We start from the raw sequence: 24,427 nt of genomic DNA on the forward strand, positions 1-24,427 counted from the left end.
CTGCGACACGTGGCATCACAGAATACATGTGGTATCTAGTTGACTCAGCATTCACGGTCAAATTGATGGTTGGGTAATAGTAATAGCTAGGAGGTTTAGAGGGGAACACACGGATGAAAGAAGAGTAGCAACAGAGTAGGACAATGTGACTAAAATACTACTACCTAAAGGGGGTGGGATGGAGCAGCAGCAGGCTCTGGAACACCAAGTAAATCCAATCATGCTTCCCACATTTGTATCTCTGTAACTCTGTGGCTGATTCCCTGATCTTATTCTCACAATTAGAAATGCGGGCTTGGTGATTACTCCATCACTCTTTGGGACAGTTGTTTTATAAAGGCAGACGCCATACTCAGCTCACAGAGGCCACTGTCGTCACCCATAGCGGTTCAACTTGGGACAGGATTTCCATTCGTCCGTTTTCAGCAGCCGCGCCTTTGGCCACCAGGGGGCGCAACAATCAAGGACCCGTTCTTTTCCGGTGAGTCTGAACGCGTCTAGATGTATCTTGTCCAATCCAGGGCTCCGTAGCAAGGTGCCGAGGCGGGATGAACCGTATTTCAGCTCTCTCGCGAGCATCAATTGACGCCTCCCTGTCTGCGTGCGCGCAAGTCTCTCCAGGTGACGCGCGGCAGGTGGCGCTGTCGGCGGCGCCGCAGCAGCTGCAGCTGCAGCGGCGCCGATCTCCCGGCGGGCAGTGCGGCCTGGCTCTACGGCGGCAGCGAGTGCCACGTCCCAAGTGCTACGCGGAGGAGCCGAGCGGGCGGTGCGCGGGGGGGCGGTGAGCAACGCAGAGCCCGGCCACAGCGATCGCCCGCCGCCGCCGCCATGGGCTCCTCGCAGAGGCGTCGAGATCCCGGGCGGGGGGCACTGAAGGCTAACCACGTCTTGCGGGTAAGGACTCAGACGGCGGCCAGGAGCGGCGGCTGGAGGCGGGTCCCGTTCCGGGAGAGGCGGAGGCACCGACGGGTCCTTTCCCGGACAGCCAGGCCCGACGCCGCGAAGGAGCGGGCGACTATGGGGCGCCGCCTTGGCCGAGGCTGCTTGGAGAGGCGGATCGCATCCCGCCCTCTCTGCCCCGCCGCCCGAGCTCCCTGGGTCGGGTGTCCGCGGCTCTGGGAGGACAGGCCGGATGCCAGAGGCAGCTGCCTGCTCTTGGCCAGGGTCGGGTCTTGGGTGGTGGGGTAATACTGGTTTCTCTTCCTCCCTCACGACCTTTTTCTATTCTTTTTCCCTCCCATTCTTAGCTCCCAAAGTTGAGAAAGGATTGGGAGTTAAAGTCTCCAAAAGAAGAGACAGTGAAAATAGTATTTGAGTTTTCAAAGAAAAGGAATCTTAAACACCGCATACTGGAGCCGGGGGATGCGACTGCAGTTGTTAATCCACCTCGGCTCTGTCCGGATGTCCGGAAAGGCCAATTAGGAGACAGAAAATAAAATAGCTTAGAAGTAGGTTTGACGAATTTGATTTTAAGAGGGGACAATTTCTTCGGTGTCATTCCTGCCCTTTCCTACCTTCCTTTCAGTGTTTCTTGGAGGGAGTACTTCTCATGTTTTTAAGACTATTGAGGGTGTGGTGGACGTGAAGGTTGAGATCCACAGTGGTAAAAGAGGTAATGGGAAAGAATGTTTCAAAAATAAACTGGAAAGCAACCTCAGTCACTAGGATGCAGGGAAAGATAGCTATCATCTCAAAACGGTGTTACTTAAGCCTCCACTTATGAACAGCCCTGAGGTTGTACAAAGCATGTGATTCACTCTGCATGGAACCAGAAGTCTTTAAAAGTAGCATTGATATTTTTGTGCTATGACACCTGCATGGATGGTAACACAATGGCCTGTCAACAAAGTGGTCCCCAGTCTGTAGTGCCATTAGGGCAGTAATCGAGTAAGAGCATTTTCACTGAAAGGGATAGAGTGCACTTCCTTGTGCTACCTTCATTTTCTGGTTCCATGTTTTAGGTGAGACAATATTCTTAAACTAAATTACCTGGATATCTGGATGATAATAGGGTTGTGATAGATCACCTTTCTGATCTTCAGGATTAATGTTTCTAGTTGTCTCTTCACTCCACTAAAAATCTCTCTTGAAGCTGCACTCTTGAAAGCAAACAGTGTTTTTCCAGAAAGAAAAGAGAGTCTATAAATAAACCATATTACCTTCTTATTCCCTTCAGCTAACCCAGCCCAGGAATGCCAAACTAATGAGGGGGAAATGGAAGGAGAACTGTCAGATCCCAAATGTGAAGTGCAAGTTAGCAGCAGTGACTTCCTCTCTGTTACCTGGTCTGATTTTGAGTTCTACTCTTGACGTTTGTTATCCAGGATTACTAACTCATTCTCATGGTGACTGTGCTATGGAACCGTGGGGATTCATGGTATTTATATAATATATGCACTCAGGGAAATACAGTAAAGCACATTATTGCTGATGAATAAAAAAACTGAATGTTTGCAAGACAGCTCTACATATTAAAAGGATTCCAATTTAATGGCTTCTGTTAATGACTTCATTCCAACATAAAACAAATTGAAGTTTGTTTTCTTTATAGGTGCTCCTTGGTAAACTAGTATTCATTCAGTAATGCAGATGTGTTAATCTTTCAGCTGATTCTTAGAAACACTAGGGTGTACCTTAAGTGACCAATCTGCATCTGGAGCATAAATGTTGCAAAAAATGACATAATTCTTATTTGGTTAGAGTTTTATGAGAGGGCTTTAAAATAATAATGATCATAGTTTACGAGAATGTTTAAAATGTTTCTGAATTTAAAAATCGAATTTTTTTTAAGCTAAGCCTCCACTTATGAATAGCCCTGAGTTGTACAAAGCATGTGGTCCACTCACATGGAACCAGGAGTCTTTAAAAAGTAGCATTGATAGTTTTGTGGTGTGACAACTGCATGAGTGGTAACACGATGGACTGTCCTAATCCACTGCATCTTATTTTTTAATTGGTTTCTTTATCTTTATATTCAGAGGGAAGAGTACTGTGTTAAATCTTAACACATAAAAATGTCCTCCTTTCATGTGTTACTGCCTAAATGGTATGTTCCACAACTGGATTACCGAGTTGGTAAATGAGAGTAAATATGGCAGGAAAACCTTGGGGTAAAATCACCCATTCCCAACTAGTTCTGGAGTGATTTAATTAGAAGTTACTTTTCTTTAATAATCAATTCCCTGGCTAGTTCCTTGTTGGTAATAAAACTTCTATGACTGGGTTTTGAAATGCCAATTATAGTGACGCCCATATCCACAGCTGTTTTATTGTTATTTCATGGTCCCTGTAATTCAGATAGATTGAACTTTCCATTTTTCCATATTTTTTGTTAGGTTCTGCTTTAAAAATCTTTAGGGGACAACCTTGAAATGGTTCCGGATTTTCTGCTATGAGCAGTGCACTTTCCTTTTTATGTATCATGTATTTATGTATTAATGCACATTTCATGTGGTTGGTCCGCATCCCCACCCCACCCCATTCCCCAAGAAGTAACCTATTGATAGTTTCTTACATATCTTTCCAAAAGCATTTATCTGTCCCTCTCTCTGTCTCTCTCTTTCTTATTTCTTTTGTAACTAGTGGAGTCATATGTTACATACTGTTACACACCTTGCTCTTCTCACTTGGTAACGTGTCTTAGCAATCTTCTCATAGCAGCACATAGAGATCTGCCTGGTTCTTTCAATTAGTTTCAAGGTATACTGTTACCATAGTTTGGTACCTCCAGGTTCTGGACGATTAGTTTTTCTTGTCTTTTGCTGTTGTAAGTCCATATCTGGAACCTTAAATTCTGCTCTTTGTTTTCACTTAAAATGAATGTTTTCCCAAATTACTGAATTTTAATATTGCCTATTTAAGCATTGATCTTCATTTTGTTTAATTACTACATTGTTTTCTGATTCTCAACACATACATATGCATTAGAGAATATTTGGATAAGTTCAAAAAGTATAATAAATAAATCACCTGTAATCCCACCATCTAAAGGGAAACACTGTTGAAGTATTTTTCCTAGTGTTTTTTTTCTGTCTAACATTACCCCTTATGCATATTTCACAAAGATTTTGTATGATATGACATATTCAAATACAGTATGATCAAATTATCGTAAGATGCTAGCTTTGCAACCTAAATATCCAACAGTTGAGGAAGTATTGAGTAAATCAGGACCTACCACAGATCAGAATGCCATGCATTCAGTGAAAATTGTCTTGAAACACTCTGTGGCATAGATGTGCCTCTCTGTGTGTTTATGTGCATGTACATGCTAATGCCCTGGAAAATAAAACAAGCATAATAAACCAGGATATTAAAAGGACTGTTGGTGGATGGTGACGTTTTTATGTTCCCTTTAAACTTCAATATATTTTCTAGAATTTCTGCAGTGATCATGAGCTACTTGTATAGTCAGAAAAAAATATAGTTGTAAAAAGAAGTGGGTGATTTTTAAATTTTTCATTTGTTTATGTGGTATATCCAAATAATGGAATATTATTCAACTGCAAAAAGGAAGGAAGTAGTGATACATTTGACAACATGGATGAACCTTGAAGACATGTTGAATGAAATAAGGCAGACACATGTATGATCTCACTGGTTGGAAACAATAAGAATACACAAACTCAAAGTTAGAATATAGTTTATCAGGGAACAGGGTGGGGATAGGGAATAAGAAGTTAGGGCTTAAAATGTTGTACAGCGTTCCTATTTGAATCGATGGAGATGTTTTGGTAATGGATGATGGTGATGGTTGCACTATATTGTGAACATAATTAACAGCACTGAAATATATATCTGAATATGATTAAAAGAGGAAATGTTAGGTTGTATATATAGTAACAGAATAAATTTAAAAAAAAAAACAACCATGGCATTGCAGTATAGAAACAGTGAACCCAAAGTTAAACTATGGGCTATAGTTAATAGTACAATTATAAAATTGTGCTTTCATCAACCATAACAAATACTCTGCACCAATGCAAGGTGTTAATAATAGGATGGTATATGGAAACCCTGAATTTTATGCATGATTGTTATATATATAAACTCTAATAAAGAAAAAAAATAACCTTATGTTTCAGATTCTCTTATGCACTGGATCAGGTTCGATATTCACCATGAAAACCACTTTCATTCCTGTCCTCCATTACTAATGTCAGTCAGGAAAAAATGCTAATCAGGGTTTCTCTGATTTGTTAGAAGTTACTGTAAGCTACTTTCTACAGTTAAAGTCCCTGGAATACAGAAGTCTTTCCTAGACTTTCCATCAATTATCATGTGAACTCAATAAGGCTGTTCCTAAAATTACATTTTTGGATTTGCCTCATGGATGCCCATTATAGTACCTGTTTCTAAATTCAACCATCCAAATGAATTGATTCTGTTCTACACTTAACACTCTTTGAGATGGGGGATATCTGAGAGCATTCTGGAGCCAGTGTTCATACCTATATGGGAACATGGAAAAAGTCCTGTTCACTATTCCTTATAATTTCCTCCAGGAGGGATTTTGAGGTGATGGGTGTTTTGAAGGAGGGGTGTTGAGATATGAAGTGTTGTCTCCTGTGTAATAACATCCTTTCTCTCCTGAGCCATTTGCTGCAGAGTGGGTGGCATCAGAAGAGAAAGTGACTATAAGTGGTGGAATTATTTCTGTGGAAAATGGAATACCTAGACTGTATCTATTATTATATGGAACTGCTCTTTTTAAATTTTTAATGGTGCCTCAGTAATCTGTATGAAATCCTGCTGCTGTAGGATTTCAACTTAGTAATTTGAGAAAGTGAATTTCCAATATATGATAGTCACAATGTTTTCTTTATTCTTCTAATACAGTATTTCTCAAACTTTTCAAAAGCATGCCCCCCTTTTGAAGAACATAAAAATATCACTAGTACCCTCTTCTGTTCTCACATTCTGAAAATAATTTGTCTAAGAAAAAAAAAGTTGGATTATTTGATGTTGTTTTCCAAATATAAAGTTACAATATTGTAAAAGTTTTATGAACACCACCTAAGAATTCTGACCTTGCCTCTAAATTGATCTCTTCTAATAAGGGGCTGTGAAGTTGTTTAATAAGCATTCTTTGAAATTACAGTACTTTGAAATACAGGAATCAGAATATTTCAAATTTATTAAAACTGTGGAATACAATGTGTATGAACCTTAGGACACTTTCAGGAATTATATCATTGGACACAAACTTTTCTTCATAGTGATAGGCCTTGAAAAACTTAGTAGTGTCAAATTGTTTATATATCCTTTCCTGTTTATTTAATGGCGCATGTTTTAATGTGTGGACTATCATCCTCAGTATCCTCATTTGGAAACCTCCTGTTGGTGGTGAAGTCAGTTTGTATCTCTGGCAGGTAATAGAGTGAACAGCACTGGCTCTACTGTCTTCTGAGTCAGATACTATCAGGGCTTTTTAACAATTGTTCTGAAATTTTCGTAAGAATTGAGCTTAGAATAACCACTAACATCGGTAAAGTCTCTATGTACTTAACATTTTCACGGCTTTAACATTATACTGAAAGGATTATATTGTTTTGATTGATTTACTAATAAAATACTAGTTAACAGGTCAGCCTAGGATAGTTTATCTGTAAAGTTTGATATGTGCTTTGGAATCTGACTAGTTTGCCTTGGCGTATGACTGTTTTTTTTTTTTTTAACAACCTACTCAGAATAAAGTAGTTACTCTGGGACACTGTAAACTTACTACTTGGCATTGCAAAAAAATTTACCAGAACATGAAGGGAGAGAATAATTCTGTTTTTTTTGTCCTTATTTTTTAAGTCTCACTGAGAAAGCGTTCAAGCACAGTATCAGAAATAAGGAACCTTGTTATCTTCTGGACGTGAAGACAGAGAGAGACTCACAGTAGACCACTGGGGACCACCCTGGGAAATCACTAGATCCTAGTTTTAGCACCATCACTGCAGCATGTTTCCTTGGGTAACTCTCTGAACTTGAGATTCATTCTTTTTATCCAGAAAGTGGGGATAATGGTAGTGCCACTTCCGCCTTTCTCACTAAAAACTACATTAGGTATGAATATAAAAATATTTTGAAAACATTTAAGCATTGTTAAATCTCTATTAAAACAGTACTTTCTACCTCATTGATTGTACTGGGAATTAAATGAGATATTCCATGTAGAGCACTTAGCACAGGATCTGGAATATAAAGAATAAAAGCTAATTAGTGCCTTTAGTAGTAGAAGTAGTAGTAGTAGTATTGTAATACCCATTGAGAACCAGCATTGCTAATATGATTACTAGTTAAAATATATTGGAACGAAAATTTTTTAATAGTGTTTCCCTTTAATCAATCTGAAATTACTTTTTGTCCATGTGCCTAGTCCTGTACTTTACTGCTATTGAAAACATAGGTTTTGGGTTAAATATGACCCTATTAATTTTAGTTAAATGTACCTTCTGATTTTTAAGGAAAGTTTAAGTCTATTTTCTAGAAGATAGTTGAGTTCCAGGATCCTTTTCATTGCTTTGCTACAGTGTTATTAAAATGACTTAAAGCTCTATGTACTTAAAATGATCTTGGTTTTTCATTGTAGAATCTATAGCTAGCTTAGTGGCAGTTAGACATGTCACGGTACTTCATTCAATCTTAGAGACCATCTAGGCAACCTCCTCACTTTACAGCTAAAGAAGAGGAGGCACAGTGAAATTATGACCTGCCTGAAAAACAGATACTTGAGTTGGTATCTAAAGAGTGTAAAATGAGATTTTCAGAGTTTTTGCTTGTTTTAGAGGAGCAGACTTCAATTTGTTTGAACCTTTTTTCCTTTTTCTAGTAATACAGATCTTTTCTAAGAAGTTACCATATAGGGACAGGTTTTTATTTCCTTTTAGTTACCATTAGAATTTTATTTCAAATTGCTTTATATGTGATAAATTATACCAGGGGACTAATGTCAGGAGAACGTGCTCCTTGAGTCATTTTGGTATTTGTTAGAACATGTGAAGAGCGTGTCTTAGCAGGTGGGGATCAGAACTCTTTTAGTCTACTGCACATTTGTCTTTTAAGTCCCCTATAGGGAAACTTGCCCACTTGCAGACAAAGAAGAGACCATTGCCGCCCCCAAATGCCTTTTATAACTATCAAGGATTTAGTGGGATTTTTTTATTATATAACATTCCCAAATCTTTTCTTATTGTCTTGATCACCTAAGTATGCAAACACACACATAGTTAGTGGCTTTATGTTATGGTTGAGTCATCATTGAGGTGTTAATTGCATTGAATTTATTTTTAGTTTTATTTAACATCTCTACTCTTTTTAAAAACAGTACAAAGGTGAAAGTGTTAACACTAAATTGAGAGAGAGGAGATGATGGTGTGGACTGAAAGTCATTCAAAGGGACTTACCTGCATTTTATGTGTAGAGAGAGAATCTCTGGTAAAATGTAAGGCACAATGATAAAAAGAGGAGACAGTTAGACATTTCACAAAGTCAGCTTTATGGAAAAATCTCCATGTTCAGAAAACTTAAAGGAGATACTTCACTTATCAGCCAGAAACCTGTATTAAGTGTATATAAATCACCTTATTAAATGTCATCTGGTGATATTCTGTGTTTTGAAAGTAGCCTTGTCCTTCCTTTGCTCTTCCAAGCAAAGATTTAAGTTCATGCAAAATGGACCATACCTAATAGAAGGTAGTGTTATTTGAACTTTTTTTATCCTGTAAGAAGAGATGGATGCTTACCTAGAAAGCAACCAGCGAAGAACAATTAGGTCTGCAGTTAATTAATTTAGGAAAAATTCAAGCTAAACCTGGTAGAAGTTTTTAGTGATCCAGGATCAGAAGGTGAGGGAAAAAGAAAAAATTTGCTTTTATTACCTGGAAGTTAATTGAACAAAACACTTAATGGTATCTTGTAGGACAGTTTTTTCAAACTTTATTTTTATTACAACTGAGAGTAAAATTTTCCATTGCAACCTGGTATATACAAGTAAAATTTTCCATTGCAACCCGGTACATACTGTGTTTTATGAAAACTACTGACCCTTACATCATGAATTCTTGATATTTATCTGTTCTATCAGGACCCACTAAATCGATTTCAGAACCCACAGAATAACACTACTATTGATATTATTTCTATATAATTAGTAATTTAAAATCTAGCTTCTAGTCATTAGTGCTAATTTCTTTTTTTGTTTTTGCTAATTTCTTTTTATGTCCCTTCGTTTTTTTGCCCCTTCACTATGCAATTTTCATCATAAGCTTCTCATTTTTTGCTTCTTGGAGAGTAAAAAATATCTACCAAATTTCATTTTATTTTAGTTGTTTTTCCTAGAGTACTTAGGGAGAAAAGTATTTCTTTCAGTGTCTGTTATTATAGGAAGATAACCTAAAAATGCAAAGTTTCAGGTCTTAGAAGTGCTGATACTATTCTTCTGTGTTTTGGTAACATTTCTTTTTAATGATTATCATCATTTTATAAGCATTATTGCTCTTTAGTATTTTCAACTACTTCATTTTGTTTCTTAATGGTTGACGATAAATCACATGACCTGAGAAGATTTGGAAAAAGTGCAACCTCGATATTCTTGTGGATGTGTTTATTGTCAAGTTTTTCCTTAAAACTGCTTTAAGTATCAAAACTGTGCTATAAGAAAATCCATTTTTAAAATGTATTGCATGCTTCCCCAGCTTCAAAGATAGGTGCTGATTATAATTTAACCTCCTCTGTCTTAGTTATTATCATCAATTAATATGCTGTATTGGAATTCAAATCATGTAGTTATCGGCTGCACTTGTGCAGTTCAGTAAGGCAACCTCTAGCCACATGTGGCCATTTAAATTTTAATGTAAATTAATTAAAATTAAATGAAAGTAAAACTTTGGTTTCTTAGTCATGCTAGCTTAGTGGTCACATGTGGCTAGTGGCTGCCATATTGGACCATGCAGATGTATAGCATTTCTATAAACAACTTAATGTCAGAGACTTTTTTTTAATCTTTGAATTTCTACAACAAGGCAATCACAATTATCCCTTTTATATAAGCTCACAGTAAATATTCACTAGGTAGAATTTGGTAAGTGGCTCTAGACTGGTACCTTTTTTTTTTTAAGTTTTTGTTTTTGATTTTTGTAATTTCTATTTCTTCTCCCTTTCTACCAGCTATAATTATTTGCTATAAGTAAGTGACAATAGCCTATCTCTCCTCTCTCCATTCTTTTTGCTGTCACTTTGCCTATAGGTGGCTTCGAAATCTTTATATAGCCAAAGTATGTAAATAATTTGTAAATAGAATCTGAGTGTTGTCCTGAAGTGTTCTCCTAAAGAAAAATGAACACTAGAGCAAGTTATGCTCTGTGACCCTCACATTTACTGCTCAGAGTCCTTTTTAATTAATTACTGGTTCTCAGCTGTGTTCCATATAGGTGAGGCATTGGATATTTTCTTAAATTGTAGTAATTTTATTTCTACTTTTTGGGTAGAGGAAGCATATCTTAAAACTCTTCATATTAATAAATGCACATAGGTGTATAGCTTGATAAATTTTTAAAAACAACACATCTGTGTAACTTAAGCATTATGTTACATATTCTGCTTATCCTCCCACCCCCCTCCCAAGGAATACTATCCTGATTTCTAACAGCATAGATTAGTTTCGCTTGTTCTTGTACTTTATGTAAATGGAATAATGGGATATACTGTCATTTGTGTCCGGCTTCTTTTGGTCAGATATTGCTTGTGAGATTTATTCCTGTTGTTTGTTGTTGTAGCCCTTTCATTTCATAAATATATTTAATTCCATTGACAGGATATACCAAATTTATTTCTTTATTCTACTCTTGATAGGCATTTGTATAGATTTCAGTTTTGAGCTATTACAAAAAGTACTGCTATGAACATTCTACTACATGTCTTTGTGGTGAACATGTGTTTGCCCATTTCTATCGGGTATATAGTTAGGAGGGAAGTATTGGGTCAAAGGTATGCATATGTTCTATATTAATAGTTATTGCCAAATAGTTTTATTAATTTACATTTCCACCAGTGGTAACTGATGTTTCCGATTGATCCACTTTCCAAAAGATGGAAAACTTAGTGTTTTCCTTCTTTTCCATTTTGGCTTTAATTTGCATTTCCCTGACGACTATTAAGTTGAGCACATTTTCATGTTTATTGGGTACTTCAGTATCCTTTTTTTTGTTTAGTGTCTGCTAAAATCTTGTTCCCATTTCTCTTTGAGTTGTCTGTTTTTTTTAAACAGCTTTATTGAGATACAACTTAAATAACATAATATTCAACCTTTTAGAAGTGTGCCATTCACTGGTTTTTAATATATTCACAGAGTTGTATAACAATCACCACCACCTAATTCCAGACTCATAAGCAGGGTATCTGTAATTCTCCTGCCTCCAGCCCCTGGCAACCACTAAACCACTCTCTGTCTCTGTGGATTTTCCTATTCTGGACATTTCATATAAATGGAATCAAACCATTTGTTGTCTTTGTGACCGACTTCTTTCACGTAACATAATGCTTTCAAGGTTAATCCATGTCTGTGGTAATATGTATCAGTACTTCATTCCTTTTTATTGCTGAATACTATTCCATTCTGTGGATATACCACATTTTGTTTATCCATTCATCTCTTGATGGACATTTGGGTTGTTTCTGCTTTTTGGTTATTATGAGTAAAGCTGCTAGGAACATTTATATACATCTTTTTGTATCAACATAGGTTTTCATTTCTTTTGGGTTTTTATCTAGGAGTGGAATTGCCGGGTCATTTGGTAACTCTGTGTTTAATATTTTGAGGATGTGCCAAATGATTTTTCACAGAGGCTGGGTCATTTTACATTCCCACCAGCAATGTATGAGGGTTCCAGTTTCTCTTCATCATTGCCAACACCTATTATTGTCTTTTTTTGTTTGGGTCATTCTAGTGTTTGTGAAGTAGTATGTCATTGTGATTTTGTTTATTTTAATGATTTGTAGTAGTTCTAAATTTGTTGGCTGTATATATTGTTGTATCTTTTAACTCTCTTAATTGTGTCTTTTGATGAGCTAAAGTTCTTAAGTTTAGTATAGTAAAATTTATCAGTCTTTTTAGTTTGTTAGTGCTCTCTGTGTCCAGTTTAAGAAATCTTTGCATACTTGAAGATCCCAAAGATATTGTCCTATATTTTCCTCTAAAAGCTTTATTGTTTTACTTTTGACCTTCAGATCTGCCATCCACTGGATTTGATTTTTGAGAGGCAACATTTAAAAAAATGATTTGTCTTCTCGTCCCAGCTGACTTAACATTTTACAAGTCCCTTGCTCCCTCCCTTCCTCCTTTCCTCCCTTTCTTCTTCCTTCCTTTTTCTTTTTTAAAAGGGGGAGTGGGGGTGGTGGTGGTAATGGTGTTTAATACATGCTTGGAAACATAATATAGTGTCCAGGAATTGGTTGGCTGTAGAGATTTGTGCTCAGATGATGATTGCAGAATTGGGAAGAAGGAGGGAAGATTTTGTAAGGCTCCTAACATATATACCAGGAACTTAGCTAGGCATTTCATAAACTTAAGCTCATTGAGTCTTTACAATATTCTTATAAAGTAGATGGCATCATCCCTTATTTGTAAATGAAAAAACTGAGGCCCTGAGATGTAAATAACTTTCCCAAGCTCACACAGCAAATATGTAGGCAAAACCATGGCTCAAAACCAAGTCTCAGTCTATACTGGCATGTAATTGTGCCTAAGAGTCTCCCCCTGAGTACCTCTTTGTTACTCAGATGTGGCCCTCTCTCTCTCTCACTGAGCCATCTTGACAGGTGAACTCGCTGCCCTCCCCACTATGTGGGACCCAACTCCCAGGGTTGTAAGTCTCCCTGGCAATGCAGAATATGACTCCCTGGGATGAATGTGGACCCAGCATCGTGGGACTGAGAGTATCTTCTTAACGAAAAGGGGGATGCAAAATGAGACGAAATAGTTTCAGTGGAGATTTCAAATGGAGTCCAGAGGTCACTCTGGTGGACATTCTTATGCACTATATAGATAACACCTCTTAGGTTTTTTAATGTATTGGAATAGGTAGAAGTAAATACCTGAAACTACCAAACTCCAACCCAGCAGTCTGGACTCCTGAAGACAATTATATAATAATGTAGATTACAAGGGGTGACAGTGTGATTTTGAAGACCTTGTGGATCACACCCCCCTTTATCTAGTGTATGGATGAGTAGAAAAATGGGGATAAAAACTAAAGGACAAATGGGGTGGGATGGGGGGATGATTTGGGTGTTCTTTTTTCACTTTTATTTTTTATTCTTTTCTGGTTCTTTCTGATGTAAGGAAAATGTTCAGAGATAGATTGTGGTGATGAACGGATAACTGTTATCATACTGTGGACAGTGGATTGTATACCATGGATGATTATATGGTGTGTGAATGTATTTCAATAAAACTGAATTTAATTAAAACAAACAAACAAACAAAAAACAACAAAAAAACCAAGTCTCATTGGCTCTAAAAATCCAATATCTTTCCACTTTACATGTTTAAAAAGCTTGTAAATCTTAAGTTTTCAAATATAACCTATTTATTTAAAATTGCTATGGCATTTCAACCAATCATAAGTGTTAAATGGCATTGGGAGCCAAGTATATAAATATACATATAGTTAATAATTAAAGAGTGTTTAAGGTAAGCAGAAGATGAGTCATCAATCTAGAGATCTCATAGGGGACAGAAAGTATTGAAGTGGTAATCTGATGCTTGCGAGATTAGGTGCCTAAGAGATTCTTATCAGTGGATAATATTGCAAGAGAAACTTGTATAGATGTGTAATTTGCTGCATTGTAGATCTTTTTTCCATGGTACAAAGCATAGGAAATGTCCTTTAAGTAAATTAAGGTCAAAGAGAGTATTTTTTAGGACTCCCTCTGCTGGCTTCCTAGCAGCAACTAAAACACCTAGTTATCAGGATTGTGCTGATACTACTGATGTGAATAAACTTGAGGGAAATTAATTTGAAGGCCCATTAGAAACAGGGGAAATCGATTTTTGTAGCAAATGAAAAATGGAAAAATAAAGAGTTTGGAAAACAATTATTTAGGTTTATTTTAGAATTTAAGTTTAGCTACTGAAAACTTAGTTATGGGGAGAATGCTTGAAATTGGAAGAAACTTTCAAAAAAATAGCATTAAAACTTTATAGTCAAAGGGTAGTGTGATAAGAGTCAAAGGGTAGTGTGATAAGAGTCAGTGTGTGGGGTCCACTTTCTCAGTTGGTATTAAAATACAAAAGTGCTGTCTTTAGCCCTTTTTGACTAAATGGTAAACTTTTGACAGCTTCAGTGAGGTCTGAAATTGATCAGTGAATTTGTTGGAATTTGTTGGATTCTAGTAAAACGTTATTGGTGGTCAGTTGGAAACATTCAGATTCAGAGAACGAGAAGATTAGATGTGCACCCTAGAAAACGAGAAACACCACTCTGAAGGGGCTCCCTGGGATTTGTGCTGCTGGTCCTCCTCTTTCCACCCTGCGGCAATTCAGACCTACTTGATAGGCACCTATGAGAGGGGGAATTTCACACTTAATAAATTGTGGCTCTTCCCCCCCCCCCGCCCCCAGGGAACTGTGACTTGATCTCATATTTCTTCCCATAATAGCTCCTGACTGTACCACTTACCTTTCATACTACCTTCCTTTCAGAGTTGGCGTTTCAGGAGAAATCTACCCGCTATTTGGGGCTCTATACATTTTCTTGGATGATATATAGAATGTAAAATACCACCCTAGCCTCCTTCATTTCAGATAACTGAATGTAAAGAAACAAAACAAAATAAGTACTGATTATTTTTTATTGAGTTAAACATTGAAACATCTTTATGAAGGATATGAAGTAACTATTCTTTACTGTGGCAAATGGAGAAAATCTGGTTTTACTTCTTCAGAAGTAACAATAGTATAATTCGACTTTAAATAAATAAAAGGCAGAATTAATCCAAGGAGTAGTGATGAGTCCCACTGACATTGTCTGGTATTAGAGGAAAATATTCTGGGGACAGTCTGAGCTCCATTTTGAAAGCATCAGAATGATCTGTTACTACGTAAATAGCTATAGCTTTGTGTATGGATGAATGTGTGTATCTATTTGCATAGTCTCATAATTGAATATTAGAATGGTTTGGACTATTACAGAAAATCAGCCTACAAGTAACAATGTAAACTTTTCATTTTTGTAGAGTAGTTTTGAGAGTACTTAATATCTAAGCAGAATAAAAATTTCTCAAAACATTACGAAAATGTTTTGGAAAAGGAGGTACAAAGTGGATTGCTTTGGCTTTTATCTTTTATCTTTTATCTTTTATCTTTTATCTTCTATTACTACCTACTAACATTTTATTACTGTAAATTTAGAGAATGTAATGCTATATTTTAATCCGTTTCAAATTTGGGATGCTCAACATTGGAATTGTTGAAAAGCTACGCAATCTTAATCTTTCATTTAAGGTCCTCTCTAAATCTGGTCCCACCCTTTCTTTCCAGCCTTCTGGGAAATGTACTTTTGAGTTTCATCTCCATCACTAGCCAACTGTGAGGTCATAGGCAAGTCTTGGAATGGTTTCTTCACCTGTAAAGTGAAAGAATTCACAAAGCCAGTGGGTTGGAAACCTTTTTTTGGTTGATGGAGAAACTGTTTGCAAATCTGATGAAAGCCATGGATATTTGCACTCTGCAAACTGCTCATTCATACAAAATGTTGCATATAGTTTCAGGAGCTGCAGGTACTCTGTAAAGCCATCCACAGACCATAGGCCTCAGTTTCAGATCCTCTGAATTAGAGGATTTCTGGTGCAGTTGTAGTTTTCAAAATCTATGACTCTATACTTCCATCCCACACCACAACTGTTGTCTATCTATGCTGTATTATGATCCTGACCCTCGTTTTACAGACTCCCATTTCTGTGTTTTTACTCATACAATATCTTTGACTTTCAAATGCCCTTCCTTATCCCTTTATCCATCTTCACCTTTGAAAGTTCTACCTCTTTTTTTAAAGCACAATTCAAATGTCATTTTTTTTCGGTGAAGCCTCTTTAACCAGAATTCATCTTCCTGTATTTAGAACTTTGTTCCTCCCTTATAGTCCTTGACCTGATTGGTCTTGTATAACAGACAAGGGGGCTGTAGTCTTGTCTCCTCTTCCCCTTTACAGGGCCTGTCCCCCAACAGATCTAAGATTTCCTGAGGTCAGTGACTGTGTTCCTATATTGGCTTTGTAACCACACTGTTCCTTGGCAGTAGTAGTGACGGAATAAATGCTTACTAAATTAATTTGAATTTGCTGCTCAGTAGTAATGATTAACTGTTGACTATGTCATGTGCTAAATGCTGGGAGGATGCACCCCATCCCTCCTGAATAAAGCGGGGGTGCAGGGAGAGTTGGGGGTGGTGTGAGTTGGAACCATAGAGGAAACAACCTCATGGAAAGGATTAACTTAAAGAATGGGTAGGATTTAGGGAGTTGGAAGGACACTGAGAGAGATAGAAGAAGTGAGAACACTATTGTATATCTATTTTATTATCAATGGAATTAACCTATTTTTACTGATAAGAGATAGATATTTAAGTTTAGTGTACAATTTTTAATTAAGACTTGCATTTTTCATATTGGGCATTTTTGTTTTTACAGGTTCAAGAAAATTCACCAGGACATAGAGCTGGACTGGAGCCGTTCTTTGATTTTATTGTTTCTATTAATGGTTCAAGATTAGTAAGTTCAGCTTTTCATCATTTTGCCTATAGAATTTGGTAAACTATTGAAAATAGAATTTTTCAGATATATTTGGGATTGATGTTTATTAGTTTAAAAAAAAGGAATTTTTTTTAAATGTGCTTTTGAATGTCCAATGCAAGTTATCCAGTGAAAATGCAAGTTCCAAAACATGATGTAGACAGTGATGCCAGTTTTGTAAAAATAATCATGTGTTAGTAAACATATTAAAGTGTCAAATCTAGAATACTCTACCTCGGACTCCAGTGATTATCTTGGAGAAGTAGAAGAACCCTGCAAGATTTTTAAATATTTAATTTTTGTAAACAGAAAAAAATAATGAAGATGAAGAATTTTGCTTTTTAGAAGATGTAGGTTTTGACAAATGGATTGTAGAGATGTGTTCTCAAATAACTTCTCATTTTTCTTGGAACTTAGTTTCATGGTTTATACATAATTTTATTAGAATCAGGCAGAGATGTGCTCCAAAAGTACAGAGTTAAAACGACTTTTTATGAATTGCTTTCAGTTTACTCATAGTAAAGACCCATACAAAGGAAATTATATAATCTCAACAAAGAAAGTTCTTATGACAATAGCTACTTGGTTGGTTTGTTTTTTTCAAAATGATCTTAACGTTTTGTTATTTACCAACATCTCTCATATATGCCCTTTCTTCATTTGTGTAATGAAATATTTAACATACTCTTTCTGGTTTCTTTTTCTTCCAGTTCCTAATTACATAATAAAGTATATATTTAGGAGTGGACCCCCAAATCAAACTTCAGCCCCAACAGATGTCTTAAATTTTAAAATCAAAGTCATTGCAGATTTGCTAATAATGTGATATTTTATAGACTATTTTTTTTGTTTTTGTTTTTGTTTTTTTTACTTTTAAAAAAATTGCAACATATATATGAACATAAACGTTGCCATTTTAACCTTTTCTAAGTATACAATTCTGTGGTCTTAATTACATTCAAAATGTTGTTCAACCATCACTACTATCTGTTTCCAAAATTATTCATCACCCTTACAGAATCTCTGTAGGCATTAAGCAGTAACTTCTCATTCACCTCTTCCCCTGATCCCTGGGAACCTTTGGTCTAATTTCTGTCTCTGTGAATTTGCTTATTATAGATATTTCATATAAGTGGAATCATAAGATATTTGTCCTTTTGTGTCTGGCTTGCTTCACTTAGCTTAATGATTTCAAGGTTCGTCTATGCTATAGCATGTATCAGAACTTCATTTTTATGGCTAAATAATATTCCATTATATGTATGTAAACATTTTGTTTATCAATTCATCTGCTGATGGATACTTGGATTGCTTCCACCTTTTGGCTATTATGAATGATGCTGCTGTGAACGTTGGCATACAACTACCTGTTTGAGTCCCTGTTTTCATTTCTTTTGGTATTTACCCAGGAGTGAAATTGCTGAGTCATATGGTAATTCTATGTTTAACTTTTTGAGAAACTGCCCAAGTATTTTCCATAGTGATTGCACCATTTTCATTCCCCATAGCTACTAGCAATGAACAAGGGTTCCAGTTTCTCCATATCCTTACCAAAACTTGTTATTTTCTGTTTGTTGTGTTTTTGTGGGGTTTTTCTGTTTTTTTATTTTCTGTTTTTTGGCCAACATGATGGATGTGCATTGGTATCTCATTGTGGGTTTAATTTGCATTTCCCTAAAGGCTAATGATGTGGAGCCTCTTTTCATGTACTTATTGGCCATTTGTATATCTTCTTTGGAGAAATGTTTACTCAAATCATTTGCCTATATATATATGATTTGCAAATATTTTCACCCATCGTGGGTTGTCTTTTCATTCCCTTGATAGTGTCTTTTGATGCACAGAAGTTTTTAATTTGACGAAGTCTAATTTATCTGTTTTTTTTGTTGTTGTTATTGCCTATGCTCTTGGTGTCATATTTAAGAAACCATTGCCAAATCTTCAAGGTCATAAAGATTTACCCCTACATTTTATTTTAAGGGTTTTATAGTTTTAGCCCTGCATTTAGATCTCTGATCCATTTTGAGTTAATTTTTCTGTATGGTATGAGTGAAGGAGGGTTCATAATCATTTTTTGCATGTGAACATCTAGTTTTCCCCAGCACCCTTTGTTGAAGAGACTGTTTTTTCCCCATTGAGTGGTATTGACAACCTTTGGAGCATTTGTTTTTAATCACTCCTAATAATGGTGGGTTGCAAATTCCATAACCTATAGTGAACTATTAGGAAAAAAAGTCAGTTTGGAATTGTTGCTAACATAAGAATTATTCCTAATTTGACATTCTTTTACTTGGGGGAATTTGAATGTTATTGAAACTTTTTCTTTGCTAGCTTAAAAATAATTGTGTTTTACCTCTTGCCTGCTGAATGTTTTATTTATGTTGATTATTAGTATTACTATTATAGGACCATAGGATGCTAAGCTCAGTTAACATTGTATTTACTAAGGAAACTTGTTTGTGTGTTCATAGAATAAAGACAATGACACTCTTAAGGACCTACTGAAAGCTAATGTTGAAAAACCTGTAAAAATGCTTATCTACAGCAGCAAAACACTGGAGCTACGAGAGACATCTGTCACACCAAGTAACATGTGGGGTGGCCAGGGCTTGTTGGGAGTGAGCATTCGTTTCTGCAGCTTTGATGGGGCAAATGAAAACGTTTGGCATGTCTTGGTAGGTATCAACTGTAAGCTGTTACTTCAGTTTAAGAAGCAGTGTAGTAAGGTATTTAACAGCAGTTGTCTCAGGTTTAGTGAGATTGTAGGGATGTTGTTGTTGGGCTGTTTCTAGTTCTGAAAACCAGCATTACTTGCTTTTGAAATCTGGATTAATTAAACAACAACAACAACTTTAGGAAGAAAAGCAAATAAAGAAGCCTAAGAAATGTTTTTCTGATGATTTATCCGTTAGAAGAATGATGTATATATCCATGTTAAAGCAGATATTTATAGAAATATTTAAAATATTTATTAAATATTATCTAATTTTTTGTTAGGAAGTTTTGAATGTATATATTCTATAATTTCTGACATCTGACATTATCTCTAAAAGAAAAATATAGGTGATTTTTTTTATCACTACAGAACTGTGAACTATATTTGGAAGGTTATTTTATATATTAATTTTGGGTTGTGTTTTTGTGTCATCCTAGGAAGTGGAATCAAATTCTCCTGCAGCACTGGCAGGTCTTAGACCTCATAGTGATTATATCATTGGAGCAGATACAGTCATGAATGAGGTGATTAATGTATTTATTAATAATGAAAATTATGTAACATTTTCTCATTGATGTTTGAGTTCGGAAGTATATTTGTGTACATTACATTTGGACTTGAAATTTAGGTCTTTGTGATCAAAGTCACTTATGCTTACTGGTGTTGAGTGGAACATCTGAAGGTAGCACTATGAGGAAAAGCACACACCAGTGTGGCAATTGCACAGATTTTGTATGTGTTATGCAGAAATCTCCTATGTACTTCAAAACTAAATCAAATCCCCATTTTGGTCATTAATTTCAGCTTCTCTTCCCCCTTTTGGTTTTTAAGGTGACAAAACTGAGTCAACTATATTAATCACATTCTTTTCCTTGTCTGTTACCTAGTGGAAATACACATTGCTAAATCAAAAATGGAAGGAAAAATAAGGTACACAGGTATCTAGGTCTTAATAATTGAGAATAAAAGCAGAATATATAGAAGTTGGGTAGAGAAGAGTTTTCCTAAGAATGCTTACTTGGTTTTATAGGGCTGGGCACAAGGCCTTGCACATAGTAGGTAGTTAATATATGGAATTAAACGTTACTTGGAGTGTCAGTTTTAAGAAATGATTTCTATGTTGAGGGCAGTGCCCCAAATATGCATTTCTAAAAAAGTTTCCCAGGTATATAGAAAAAGGTTTAAAAATGGGGAGTGGTTGCTTAATATGTGCAGAATGTTTAACTAGGTTGAACTTAAACATTTGGAAAAAGAGGTGGTGGTAGCACGTTGTTGTGAGAATAATTAACAGTATTGAATGGTTTGTGAATGTTGTGGAAAAAGGAAGTTTAGAGTCATGTGTATAATCAGAAGGAAAGTTGGAGGTTAAAACATGGGAATGTATAACACAGTGTGTCTTGTGGTCGGCAATGTCTGTGATTAACTGTACAAATATAAAAAAGGTCTTTCATGACCTAGAACAAATGTACGACACTATTACAAGGAGTTAATAATATCAGGATATATGGGGAAAATAGTTACCTATTGCAAACTATGGACTATAGTTAACAGTAATTTTAATATTCTTTCATCAACAGTAATGTATGTACCACACCAATACTATGGGTCAATAATAGGGGGGGATAAGGGGTATGGGAGGATTTGGGTCTTCTTTTTTCTTTTTATTTTGTGAAGTAACAAAAATGTTCTATAATTGATCATAGATGTATGCACAACTGTGTGATGATACTGTGATCCACTGATTGTATACTTCAGATGGTTTGTATGGTGTGTGAATATAGCTCAATAAAATTGCATTTAAAAAAAAGTTTCCCAGGTGATTTTGGTATTAGCCAGCTTTGAGACCCCTATTTTAAAAGACAGTAACTAAAAACGTTTTTCTTCTATGATGCCTTTGCAGTCTGAAGATCTATTCAGCCTTATTGAAACACATGAAGCAAAACCGTTGAAACTTTATGTGTACAATACAGATACCGATAACTGTCGAGAAGTGGTTATTACACCAAATTCTGCATGGGGTGGAGAAGGCAGGTAAGATCATTCTTTAGACTAAGTTAGGACTACTTAAACTTAACCAGTCAGATGTATTGTAAACACTGATTATTTTTATTTTAAAACAAGTTATTGGTTTGTTATAAGCCTCCTCTTGAGAAAAGGAAAGAGCCAACCCAGAGTATCAAAACCAATAATTCGTTTTTTTAAAAAGTATATTTAAGGAACATGGTTTATAAACTATTGTCCTTTTCTTTTTCTTTTTTTAACTGATCTAAGAGCTAGCAACCTTGTTGAATTACAGGAAGACCTAGGGCTTAGAAGCTTTTCCAAATGATTTGTAGAAGATCCAGCTCTTGCCAGGAAAAGGTCGACTTCATTGACGTGGGCAGAGAAACTCTCTATTTGCTCAAAATATCTTTACGCACAACATGAGATTGTTCAGCTCAGCTTGTTTCACTGCCAGAGTTCTGACTTGTTGTAGTTTGAGAAAAGTTAGATGGCGTGTCATCTAAGAATATAGCTTCTCTGGGACAATACTTGATCCATGTTACCATTGTCTGTTGTCCAGGTGTATAAACATCCAGAAATGTGATCTTCTTGGGATACTGGAAATTGATTGATTTCAGAGGGATTGCCTCATTTAAACTAAATTTGCAAAGAAGCTGCCTATTCAGTGGAATGGCAGTTTTTCAGTTTACAATAGAAAAATTCCCCCTCTCCAGTTAGAAGAATACTCAGGTCAGATTAGTACCACAAGAGTGCTAGTGAACATGGAATCTAAATGCAAAGAAGAGGTTTTATAGATGGTGAAATCCAACAGCAAAGACCATCTCTGGTTCTTTAATTAAGTTGAATAAATACTGCTACATTCTTGTTCTTGGAGCCCTTCTTTTCCAGACTCAGTGCTGATGATCCCTTTTCTGTGGAAGGCATTTTTCCTTTGTTAGGCTCAGGAACGTTGACTGGCTGTTGCTTTGGGCAGGACCATATAGACCATTTTCCTGAGTCTGCCTTCTGACTGCATTTGGCATATCTGTGCCCCTGGTTTTTGCTCCTTTCTCAGAGGCTGACCACATTTCATTCATTACATCATATTTCCCTTAATTTCAATCTTGGGATATGTTTAAGTTTGCAACATGTCTTGCTGTTACCACACTTGGTTATTTTGATTAATAAGCACCTTGTTTTAAACTGCAGCTATCTCTGAGAGGCTATCATTGATCAGCATAAATTATTCAATCTTACTTTCTTCTGAATCTACTTGAGATCCAGACCACTGAGAGAATTGCAGTTTTGATGGTAGCAGTCAGGAAAAGTGAGAGAATAAGGAATGAGTAATTGTGTAGTATGAAGCATCATTGAATAAATCAGGGTAAGGGAGAGCTGAAGTTAGCAACTGCCTGCTCTCCCAGCTTTTGGTGGTAGTGGTACTCAGGGAGATAATAGATACTTGGCAGGAGGAAGCACAGAGGTATGAGTGCATGGCTTACTTAGAAAGTATCAGGTAGTTTGGGAAATAAAAGCAGTCATGATGGGAAAATAAGTTGGATCCAATTGTGGAGGGCCTTAAATTCCAAAGTCAGAAATTTGGATATACTTTGGGCAGTAGGATTATGACATTGTATCAGTAGGGGTTCTTTGGTTCCAAACAGTAGAAACTACCTGTAACTGACAAAAGCAGAAATAAATTTATTGATATGGAGTAGCTCATATAATCAAGGAAAAAGCTAGTGAGCCAGGCTTGGAAAGGGCAGGACTCACATCTCCTGTAGGGATTTAGAAAAGGACTAATTGGCAGTTTCATCAGCGTTCCACTGAGGAGATGAAGCCGCTTTTGGTTTTTCTGTCATTCCCAAGATCTACAGCCCTGGGCAAGAGAGGTTGATTGATCTGGCTCTGGTCATGAGGTGCTCCCTGGGTTTGGGCAGGGCAGGCATCCTGACTGGCAGTCTCACCAGCGCCACACACAACGGCTGGGAAGTAATTCCCCAGATGGAGGAAGGCAAACGGAATTATCAGGATGTCAGCAGACTAAGAAGTAATATGATCATAGCTTTTTAGAACATTGTCTCTGGTGGCAGTGGGAAGATAGGTAAGAAGTGGAATCTGGATTAAATTTACACGACTGATGTGTCAAGTTCTGAAATAGAACTATGAGGTATATAAATTACATCAACAAATACAAAAGTGTGTTGAGCTCTTTGGTGGAAAGGCTATTGTGTGTCATTTATTCAGAAAATAATAAGTGCCTACCATGTGTCAGTAAACCATAAGGTCCCTGCCCTCAAGGACCTGACACTTTTTGGGAAGAGAAAGACAGTAAACAAATAAATATGCAATGTGTTGGATGGTAATAAATGCTTGCAAAATAAAGGAGAGTAAGGATATTGACTGTGGTTGGGGAGTGTGCTATTTCATATAGCTTGATCAGGGGAAACCTCTGATAAGATGACATTATTTGAAGTGACGGAAGTTTGTTTTTATATTTCAAACACCTCAAAGAAATGCAAGCTTTGATTGATAACAATGAGTTAAAGAAAAAAAATGTTTTTATAGCCTAGGATGTGGCATTGGATATGGTTATTTGCATCGAATACCTACACGCCCTTTTGAAGAAGGAAAGAAAATTTCTCTTCCTGGACAAATGACTAGTACACCTATTACTCCTCTTAAAGATGGGTTTACAGAGGTAAGATAATTTTCCCACCTGATTATATCATAAAATTTCCATCAAAACAAGTCAAGTGGCTATGCGTATAGTGATAGCACTAATTGAAATAAGGCAGATAATGAGTTAAGTATTGATCATGTTGAATTTGAGGTTCCTGTAGGATATCCAGTTGGAAGTTAGTTTTATGGACCTGGATTTCAGGAAAGAGGACAGGGCCAGAGATACAGATTTGGGTATCAATAAGTGTTAATAAAAATTGTTGAGGGATTG

At 36.4% G+C, this 24,427-nt stretch overlaps 1 protein-coding gene across 1 annotated transcript in view; it reads left to right on the plus strand.

The window, feature by feature from the left end:
- The first annotated feature begins 722 nt into the window (after positions 1-722).
- GORASP2 (golgi reassembly stacking protein 2) overlaps positions 723-24,427 on the plus strand; it is a 38,219-nt gene continuing 14,514 nt past the window's right edge. The window contains exons 1-6 of the mRNA XM_037849531.1: positions 723-894; positions 16,674-16,754; positions 19,247-19,450; positions 19,929-20,015; positions 21,392-21,522; positions 24,043-24,175. Of these exons, the coding sequence (XP_037705459.1) occupies positions 829-894; positions 16,674-16,754; positions 19,247-19,450; positions 19,929-20,015; positions 21,392-21,522; positions 24,043-24,175 (702 nt within the window). The 5' untranslated portion in view covers positions 723-828. The remainder of the gene's footprint in view (positions 895-16,673; positions 16,755-19,246; positions 19,451-19,928; positions 20,016-21,391; positions 21,523-24,042; positions 24,176-24,427) is intronic.

This window comes from Choloepus didactylus, chromosome 9 (assembly GCF_015220235.1).
Source record: "Choloepus didactylus isolate mChoDid1 chromosome 9, mChoDid1.pri, whole genome shotgun sequence".
NCBI lineage: Eukaryota > Metazoa > Chordata > Mammalia > Pilosa > Megalonychidae > Choloepus > Choloepus didactylus.